This window comes from Scyliorhinus torazame, chromosome 5 (genome assembly GCF_047496885.1).
Source record: "Scyliorhinus torazame isolate Kashiwa2021f chromosome 5, sScyTor2.1, whole genome shotgun sequence".
Lineage (NCBI taxonomy): Eukaryota > Metazoa > Chordata > Chondrichthyes > Carcharhiniformes > Scyliorhinidae > Scyliorhinus > Scyliorhinus torazame.
In genome coordinates, this window is record NC_092711.1 from 258,593,083 (window position 1) to 258,603,273 (window position 10,191).

The 10,191-nt window shown below is 47.9% G+C and overlaps 1 protein-coding gene and 1 long non-coding RNA gene across 3 annotated transcripts in view; one reads left to right on the forward strand and one right to left on the reverse strand.

Annotated features, from left to right (window-relative positions):
* LOC140421074 (uncharacterized) overlaps nt 1-9,214 on the forward strand; it is a 181,780-nt gene extending 172,566 nt beyond the window's left edge. Inside the window, exon 5 of the long non-coding RNA XR_011946660.1 lies at nt 8,963-9,214. This is a non-coding gene — a long non-coding RNA (uncharacterized lncRNA). The remainder of the gene's footprint in view (nt 1-8,962) is intronic.
* The window catches only part of arhgap36 (Rho GTPase activating protein 36), a 357,338-nt gene extending 347,929 nt beyond the window's left edge, over nt 1-9,409 (reverse strand). For both annotated transcript variants that reach the window (XM_072505419.1, XM_072505422.1), the window contains exon 1: nt 9,109-9,409. In XM_072505419.1, the coding sequence (XP_072361520.1) occupies nt 9,109-9,174 (66 nt within the window). In that variant the 5' untranslated portion in view covers nt 9,175-9,409. The remainder of the gene's footprint in view (nt 1-9,108) is intronic.
* Between the last annotated feature and the right edge of the window lie 782 nt (nt 9,410-10,191).

Consider the following 10,191-nt stretch of genomic DNA (forward strand, 5'->3'; position numbering starts at 1 on the left):
GTGCTTTTGAAAAACCAACCCAGATACTGGGAGTTGTGCCAAATAATTGTAATAGGTTTCTAAGAAAAACACTGTCAAAATCCACCACACGGAACTTACGGGGTGATTGTCTCCACCGTGTCCTTTGCGGAGTATGAGCTCCCTCGTTAAGGGGGAGGGAATGCTCTCTCCACATTGTGTATGTCGACCAGTTCGGCACCGACCGTTAAGACCTGGTTGGGATCTACTGAGAGCTGTGTATTATAGCCTTGTAAATAAACATACATTTCTTTGATACAACTCGTGGACTCGCCGTGACTTTATAAAAACACATGCACAGCCTCCTTCTCATAGCATTTCAAGCAACAGCTCCTGGTGCTGTAACTCACTCCCTGCTTTTTCCTGGGCTATGCTCAGCAGTTGTGAACTGCTCAGCTGCTTCCCAGAGCCTCGAATTCCAGATTATGCAGCTTCTTGAAGATTTGTAATTGTGTTTCTCTGGCAACTCTGTCTCCTTGCAACAGCCAGAGAGAAATTTACATCTCCTTCCGGAGTTTTCACAGCAACTTCATTGCAGTGTTAATGTAAGCCTACTTGTGACACCAATAAAGATTATTAAGTTGGCAGTTGTCATTTTGTTTCCAAAACCTGGGGCAAAATTCTCCGTAATCGGCGCGATGTCCGCCGACCGGCGCCCAAAACGGCGCAAATCAGTCCGGCATCGCGCCACCCCAAAGGTGCGGAATCCTCCGCATCTTGACCGGCCGAGCCCTAACCTTGAGGGGCTAGGCCCGAGCTGGACTGATTTCCGCCCCGCCAGCTGGCGGGAAAGGCCTTTGGTGCCCCGCCAGCTGGCGCGGAAATGACATTGCCGGGTGGCGCATGCGCGGGAGCATCAGCGGCCGCTCACGGCATCCCCGCGCATACACAGTGGAGGGAGTCTCTTCTGCCTCTGCCATGGTGGAGATCATGGAGAAGGCGGAAGGAAAAGAGTGCCCCCACGGCACAGGCCCGCCCACGGATCGGTGGGCCCCGATCGTGGGCCAGGCCACCGTGGGGGCACCCCCGGGGCCAGATTGCCCCGCGCCCCCCCCAGGACCCCGGAGCACGCCCGCGCCGCCTTGTCCCGCCGGTAAGAGAGGTGGTTTAATCCACGCCCCCGTCTCCGGTGCCGGAGAATTCGGCAACCGGCGGGGGCGGGATTCACGCCAGCCCCCGGCGATGCTCCGGCCCGGCGGGGGGTCGGAGAATCTCGCCCCAGGTCTGTATCCTGATTTGTTCTCTCCAAATTGTCCCCTTTTAACTTTTACCCCTAAGTCCTCTCTTATCCCAGACCCCCCTTGAAACTCTCTTTTCTACTTCCAAAGAGATTCCAATCCAAGACTCCCATTCATTGTCTCCTGCTGACACTCATAGCTCAATGAACAGCAGTGTGTGTCAACATTGGGAAGGAGGGTTACTTTACGCAGAGCTAAGCTTTCCTATTGGGTCTCACCATTGTGCCAAATGGACAAATCCTAAGACTTGACACACCTGTTCCATTAACTACAGAGTTGAATTAATTCAGCAGGGGTAGGGTTAATGGAACACTGGAGTTTGAACAGGTAGTGAATGGCACTTGTAAACTAATTAATTCAGAAGCTGGACAAAGCTAAGAGCAGAAACAGGATTGTGATTGACAGTCCGAACCTTTAAGAAATTATTGTTTTTTACTTCAGTTAAAAGCATGAAGCATTAGAAGAAAGCAACTAAACCAGGACTGTGTTGAAGCTAGGAACCAGTTGTCCAATGTTAAACACTGAAATTGTTCTGATTTATACGATGCCTTATATGCCAGAGGGTGACATCTTTTGACAGCATAAAAGCATTGTCTCTCACATTGTAATAGGTGCGCTTTTAAAAATAGATCAGCATTTCCCTCACCATCCTTCACAGTACCATTGCCTGACAAAGTGATTCAATGACTAACAAATGCCATATTTTTACATTGTTGTATTTTGATGCTAGATTTTTACCTTAGCCCAGCATTAAAAACCAGTTATATAAGTGGACATTGCAGTTGCTATAAATAAGCCTTTACCTGCCTAATATCTGTTAGCACAACCCAGAAATCAGAGACTCACTCTGTACTCTGTAGCCACCTAAATTGGCCAACTCCCGATTTAAAATGGCGAACGGCAAAGGCTGATGGGAAAGTCAGCCAACACAGACAGAAACCAGCAGGCGCAGGTGTGCTGTGTATTTAACTCTGCAAAAGGCCAGACAACATCGATACCAGCGACCATCAGCATAACAATGTAGCAGCCATCTACATACTGATGAGCAATCCCCGGGAACAATAAGTAACATTTGGGACACACAAAGCAAAGCCAGACTCCCCGGCGCCAGCAGGAGCCAACACAAAAGAGGTTAACGTACACCCCAAGACCGCCCATCGATCAGGGAACCGCTCCAGTATTGGATAAATCGAACCAAGCGATTGGAACGAAGTCCAATCACCTAGGACCAGGTACAGGGTCCGCCCCGAAAGGCGGGAAGCCCCTGGGGACTATAAGAGTTAAGCCCCAAGTTCAAATCTCTCTCTCTTCGTCCTGCCCGGGTCACCCAGCAACACAAACCAACATTGACCGTGACCGGTGCAGTGACCGCCAACAGAAGTAAGTCTTAATTCAATGCTCGCTACGAATTCATACCAACTTCGAATCCCGCAGACTCAGAACCCGAACGAAAGGCCATTTGATCCCTTGACCTGGTGGGCCAGTCCGAAGTTAAGTATAGGCCTGTTAGTTGTAGAAGTAGCTTAGACATAGAATTTGTGCATGAGTAGCGATTACTGTGTATAATAAATGTGCTTTGATTTGAATCTTACTAATTGGTGTATTGAGTTATTGGTCATTACTTGGACTTGAACCTCGTGGCGGTATCATAAAGATACCTGGCGACTCAAGAGCAAAGGTAATAAAACAGAGCAATTGAACCAACCGGAAAGTTAGCAACAACTCCAGCCTACAGAAATATATCATGGGCCAACACAACATCCTCGAACTTCAAAAAACAGAATAATAATTGCTGCACATTATAATAGAATGATTCAAGCAGAGATGGAGGCCATTCAGCCCATTCTGCCTGTGACACATTTTTAAAAGAGCTATTTGATTAGTCCCACGCCATTGCTCCCTCACTGTGGGCTAACTTTTTTTTCCAAATATTTAACTAATTCCCTTTTGAAAGTTGTCATTGAATCTGGGAGTCGTTTCGCTCAGGTGGATAGCTGGCTGGTTCATAATGTGAAGCAATGCCAACAGTGTGGGTTTAATTCCTGTACCATCTGAGGTTATCTCTGAAGGCCCTACCTTCTCAACCTTGCCCCTCACCTGAGGTATGGTGGCCCTCAAGTTAAATCACCACCAGGCAGCTCTCTCTCAAAAGGAAAGAGTAGCCCATGGCTTTCATGAACTATGGTGCCTTTCATTATTGAATCTACCTCCACAATCTTTTCTGACTGTGCACACAGGATCATAACAACTCTCTGTGGAAGTGTTTTTTTCCTGGTTCTTTTGCCAATTTCCTTAAATCAGCATCCTCTGTTTTTCAACACGCCTACCACTGAAAACAGTTACCCCTTGTTTACAGTATCAAAACTAGTCATGACTTCAGACACGTCTATCAAATCTCTCCTTAGCTTTCTCTTTTTTATTCATTCATGGGATGTTGGCTTCATTGACGAGGCCAACATTTATTGCCCATCCCTAATTTCTCTCGACAGGTGGTGGTGAGCTGCTTCTTGAGTCGCTGCAGTCTATGAGGTGTAGGTACATCCACAGTGCTATTAGGGAGGGATTTCCAGGATTTTGACCCAGTGACAGTGAAGGAACGGTGATAAATTTCCAAATCAGGATGGTGAGAGACTTGGAGGTGATCTTCCAACTTCCAGGCTGATAGGGACATCCAGGCCAGCCTGCGACAGGAGCTCTCCCCCAAAACTCTGCAAACATCCTCACTTGACAGATTTGTAGAGAAAACAGCAGTGTAGAGTTTCGGTCGTGAGCCCTGATGCCCTCCAGATCTGAGACAAGAGATCCATCGTCGGCCAGCAGTGCAAGGAGCTGCTGACAGACCCAATGACTTTTTTCCAGCGAGTAGAAGAAGGGGTAACCATGGTCCAGATCTTTCAGGAACTGGATCCGCCACTTCACATATGCGCCTTGGGACCCTCCAAGCTGCAGGTCACTCGTCACGCCCTTCTTCTCTTCATAAGCCAGCTGCAGGGTGGGGCCCTCATCGGGTTGACCAAGATGTGACTCCTGGTCACAAACCTCCTTCTCCAACTCCTCGATCCTGGATTCCACTTCTTTGTTGACCCGCTCACATACTCCTGATAGAAGACATGGACGTGAGTCTTGACCATGTCCCACCATAGCCTCAAGGAGGAAGCCTCCCCGCTTCATTCTCCAGACGGCCCAGAAGCGGCGAAACGAGTACAGGAACCGCTCGTCCTCCAGCATCAGGTTGTTAAAGTGCCAGTAGGCAGACCCTGCCCGAGCGCAGAATGGAATTAGTTCCTCCCACAGCAGACGGTGGTCCAAGCAAAGCACCTGCTGCACAGAAGACAAAGGAACACAGGACATTAACGCCTTCAAAATGTAACGGCAGTCGATTATGGATGCTCCGACACCAGGCGACATGTAATTGAATACGCTAGAGATGTTGGCAGACGTCCACCAAGTGGAGGAATCGGCTCCACTGAAATTCACCACCACTAGCGTACGATGCTGGTTCCTGGTGTGGATCCTGACCCCGAGGGTGCAGTTGAAATCCCCCCAAGGACGATGGAGCTGAGATGGGTGGACACTTGTTAATTCTTCAGCTCATCCATGCCTAGCACAGGATGATGTTACCATCTACCCTGGTGGGAATCGAGCATTGCTTTAGGTTTGTGATTTACCATTTCAGCGGCCATACCACTAAGCCACAGGAGGGAACCCACTTACCCATTAACATTCCTTAGACTTAATGGATAGCTAATTATGCTCAGTCACTTAGTTGTGATGTAAGCTGGTACCACTGATTGGCACTCACGAGTTAACCCTTTCCATGATGAGCTCCCAATTCCGTGAATTCTTAGATTTGCCCTCAGGATGCACTGAGAGGGCGAGATAGTCAGAGAGTGGAGCTCAATGAGAAGGCAAGCACAGTGGTCACTGACCATGGATAGGATGTTCCAGGGGCTGGATGGGCAATAGCTCAGGGCATGAACAAGAATCCTCAATGGTCATTCATTCTCTTTCTCTCCTTTCAGTTATTGTACAGATATGCTCATGGAGCCTCTAGTGTTGGTAGCTATTCTACTAGCCGTGAGGCCGGAGAGATGATGCAAGCATTAATGCGAGGCCGCACAGACATATGAGCAGACACAAGAGGAGGAGGGGTTGGCAAAACATGCTCAGTTCCCAAGGCTGCAACATAGGGAGTGGTCAGTCGTTCAGAAGCAGCATCACCCAGCCAGTGTCTACTGATGGTGGATGACGTACCTGGAAATGAGTGAGAACCAGTGCAGGAGGAGCTTCCTGATGTGCAGGATGTTCAGAGACATGGTCATTCAGGTTCTGCATGAGTTAGTGCCACATGGCCTCAGAAGCTACCCACTGCCTGTTACCTTGAAGGTCACAGCCGCCCTATAAGTGGCTCCTTTAAGGGCTCCACCGGTGATATTTGTGGCATCTCCCAAGCGTCTGCACATAAGTGTATCAGGGAGGTCACCGACGCACACTTCATTGGAGGGTATAACTACATTCAGTTTGACCGGGACCAAGTTAGCTGGGATGCCAGAGCCATGGGGTTCATCCACATAACTGGCTTCCAACAAATCCAGGGAGCCATAGACTGCTCACACGTGCATTTCCATACCGCATGATGTCAAGATCTCCCCATCATAAACCGCAATGGCTTCCACGTCTCGAATGTCCAGATCGTCTGCCAAGCACATCCTGCTGGTGTGTGCTAGGTTCCCGGGGAACTTCCACGACAGCTACATCGTTGGCTGCTCTCAGATACCGGAGATATTTGAGTGAGCCCAGCGGCTAGACGGTTGGCTCCTCAGAGACAAGGGGTACCCCTCAGAACATGGTTGATGATACCTGTGCTGAGGCCACAGTGTTCAGTAGAGACGTGGTATAGTAAGACTAATGCTCCAACTCGTGCATTGGCAGAACAGACAATTGGCACTCTGAAGATGCAGTTCTGGTTCCTGGACCAGTTAGGTGGAGCCCTGCAGCATTGCCACCAAAGGGTTTTGTGCATCATCGTAGTATGCTGTGCCCACCACAACCTGGAACTGCACTGGGCTGAGGAGCTGGCAGAGGAGGAAATGGATGAGCAGCACATCTCTTCTGATGGGGAAGACGACGAGGAAGGCACAATGGGGGAACCCCGAAGGAGGCAGAGGAAGGCTCTCAGGCGATGGCCAACGCCTTAATGGGGTGCAGGGCCTGTGACTTCTTGATAGTTTCTCATTTCAGTGATGACCAGGTCTAGGGTGGGCACTGAGTTGACATCATTGGTGGTGAATCTTTCTCATGTGGTGGCAGCATGAGCACAGCCCTGATATTGCTCCTGCCATGGGAAGGGTGCGGTTGCCCATGCTCCGTACAGTGCAGGAGACTGATAATCACTTGTGGGGAGGGCAGAGTATTTGTCCTCAAAGATCTACTGCGATTGTCTGACTCCTGCCTGGATGAGGCAGCTCATGAACTCCCACTGATTAGGGCAATCTCAGGGTGATTGGTACACAGTCAGGCCTATCACTGCTGATGCAGGCATCTCCTTAGTTAGGGTTGCCCCTGAGGATCTGTGTCACTGGTCCCAGAGGAATAGCTCTCACAAGGGTATAGCCGCTGGGTTACTTGCGGTGAGATCAGACTTCCCCAAATCACTGGGCTTTGTGGTGGCTTTGGCCACTGGAGTGGGGGGGGGGGATGGTCCTTGTAAGCAGGATGACCCTCACATCATTGCCTCCTGTCAGTCTGACAGGAGGCCACCCAATCAGCTTGCACCCTCGCAGGCTGGAGATGGTGGCTGCACAGTTAGTGGAAATCCAGCCTCTGGGTGACACATGGCAGGACATGCAGCTATTTAAATATTATCTGTATTTAAATTTGTGTGAGTGATGGTGTGGATGAGTCAGGTGAGATGTCATGTTTTTAAACCTCAAGGGCAACTGTGTGATAACAAATAACTTTCCTAACTTTGAAATTCACAAAAGGCTTTTTGCTGAATTGATTTAAATTGGGATGATCACTTTGTGTGGAAAAAAATCACAAAACACACTGATTATGGACAGGAAGGAAACACATTGGGCTCGATTTAACGGGTGTGAAACAGAGTCCCATTTTGGACGCGTTTAGCCGGTCTTTCCCAGTGCTTGCAGTGCCGAGAACGACCCTGCTATTAAGCGGGACTCTGCTTCATCGGCGAGGAACGCCCCACTGAGGCCGCACTTAGGCTAATTTCCTGCACTAACAAGCTTAGCTCGATGGTGCAGGAAGAGATTGGGGCGGCATTTTTAAATGGTGCTCCGATCTCTGGACCCCCCGCCGCCCCAACTTACCAATTAGAGGGTCCTCGAGCTCTCTGCACCCCACCTCATAATGGCAGGGCACCCCCCGACCTGATCCCCGGCATGGGCAAGATGCCACCCTTGGCATTGCCAGCCAGGTGCCACTGCCAGGGTGCCCAAATGGCACTGCCAGTGTGACAGTCTGGCAGTGCCATGGTGCCCTGGTGGCATTAAGAGTGTCAGGGTACTGCCCTGCCCAGAGCCCGATCACCTGGGGGGGGGGCCCCATCACCTGGGAGATGCCCCCAAGTGCTGGCACACCTGGTCCACCTGGTGGAAACCAGTGCTAAATTGCATCACCTCAGGGCTCTGAGGTGAGGCCGTTAGGTTCGGCACATTGGGTAACTCAGGCACGAACACATTTAAATGAGCTTAACTGCACATTGAAACATGCAAATTTGGACCCGCCCATTGTGGGCAGGATCCAGATCATATCACGTCACGAGATCTCATTAGATCTCGCAAAGCATAACGAGCATTGTAAATCTTGCCAGAGGTTTGTTGCTAGCTTTACCGACCTCGTTGCGTCTCGGAACAGGCCCACAAAATCTGATTGTGACACCTATTATCACGATTAAAAATAGTCTTGTTGTAGAATTGACTTTTAGTACTCATTGTTAGCATTCCAGGCGAAGTACACACAGATGGACGCTGAGTAATTATCCTTTATACTATTCCAATAAGTGACAAGGAGCAGCAAGGATTAGATTCAGGGTAAAGCTTACTTTAACATGTCCTAAACATTCCCAGGTCAGATATAACATAAGTTAAATATGAAGTTAAGATCACTCGAGACCATAATATCAGACAACCCTGATCAGTCATAGCAAGTAACAAATGCAAAATACCGGCAATGATGGAAATCTAAAATAAGAACAGAAAATGCTGGAAATAAGCAGCAGGACAGGAAGTATCTGTGATGAGAGAAATATAATTAAGGTGTCAGGTCAATGACCTTTCATCAGAACTAATGAAAGGTCATTGACCTGAAACATGAATTATATTTCCCTATCAGATGCTACCTGACCAGCTGACTGTTTCCAGCATTTTCTGTTTTCATTTTGGCGTTTAAATGGTTAGTAAATGGTGTCCGATAATGTAGAATGTTAATAAAGTTATTGTGACCCAATGTACAGACGCGACTAAGGACTTTGCTGTATTTGTACAACAGTAACACATAAAATCCCCTATGATCAGCTCCGACCAGCTTTAGGGCGGGCAATTTTAATTTACCACAGCCTCAGTTTTCACCAGGCAGGGTGAAATAACCTCCCATGTTGAACTTTGCAACATTTCATTTGAAACCATTGAGGAACCATTTGAAAACATTGAGGAATACTTTTACATTTGTTTCCCTGTTTAATACAGAAAATGGGCCAACTTACCAGTTCTCTTGGAACCTACAGAAACGTGTTTTATCCTGCCAGATCCTCACCAGAAAGAACATTTCGACACAAACTTGAAAAGCAAACACTTCACTACCTTTGATAAGCATGACTGTGAAAGATACTTACCAGAAGAGAGCCATAGATCTTCATTGATTTGATAAGTAAAGTTGGAAGTGAAAGACTCAAATTCATCACAACAGTAATTGTGTGTTCAGGGAACTCTGAGTGAAAAAGCTTCCGTATCTCCAAGACTGTTAATATCCGTGAACTTAAGCTATCCGTACAGAAGGAGGGCGTGAACTTATTTGATATAATGTTCTAGCAATTTGCATATCAAGCTAACTTTCTTAGTCATTGTTCAAGGCACAAATATAACGTGCCTTGTTTGAAAGTTGGCTCAACGTCTAAAATAATTAAGAGAGCTTCGAAAGACAGTGCGGTGGTAATTTGAGGCAATTACTGGAAGCCTAAAACTTTTCATGCACTTTTAATGGATTGCAAAAAGAGAAATTAGTCATATTAAATGTTACGTGGATTACCAGACTGTTTCCTAGCTAACTCTTCATGGAATTTTATTTTCCCTCAAGACAATGTGATTCTATTAACCCAATAATGCCTAGATTCAGAATGTCAATATCAAAATGTGTCAGTTTCGCTTGGAGTTGTGACTATTGCCCAAAGGATCAGGGGAGAGGAGTAATCATTATACGTTGCTAGAGTTCAGAGGTTTACTTTGCTGCTGGTGAATTTAATAATGAATGCCAATAATAGTGACCTGTTCCAGGCAGAGTTAGCTGCGGACACATTTCCTTTACCATAGAACCATAGGATTCCTACAATACAGAAGGAGGCCCATCGAGTCTGCACTGACCTCTGAATGAGCACTCTACCTAGGTCCACTCCCCCGCCTTATCCTTGTAACCTGCACATCTTTGGACACGAAAGGGCAATTTAGCATGGTCAATCCACGTAACCTGCACATCTTTGGACTGTGGGAGGGAACCGGAGCATCCAGAGGACACCCACTCAGACACAACGGAACTGGAAGATTCCCTCCTGCACGTATCATGCACAGAGACTGAACCATATGACAGGTAGTCAACCATCGGTCAACTCGAGTTTGTATTGAGCAGACCGTTGGAGTACTCAATCAACAAATCCATGGCCTTCACGAGTCTAGTGGCTTTCTCCCAAACATTCCACTCTGAG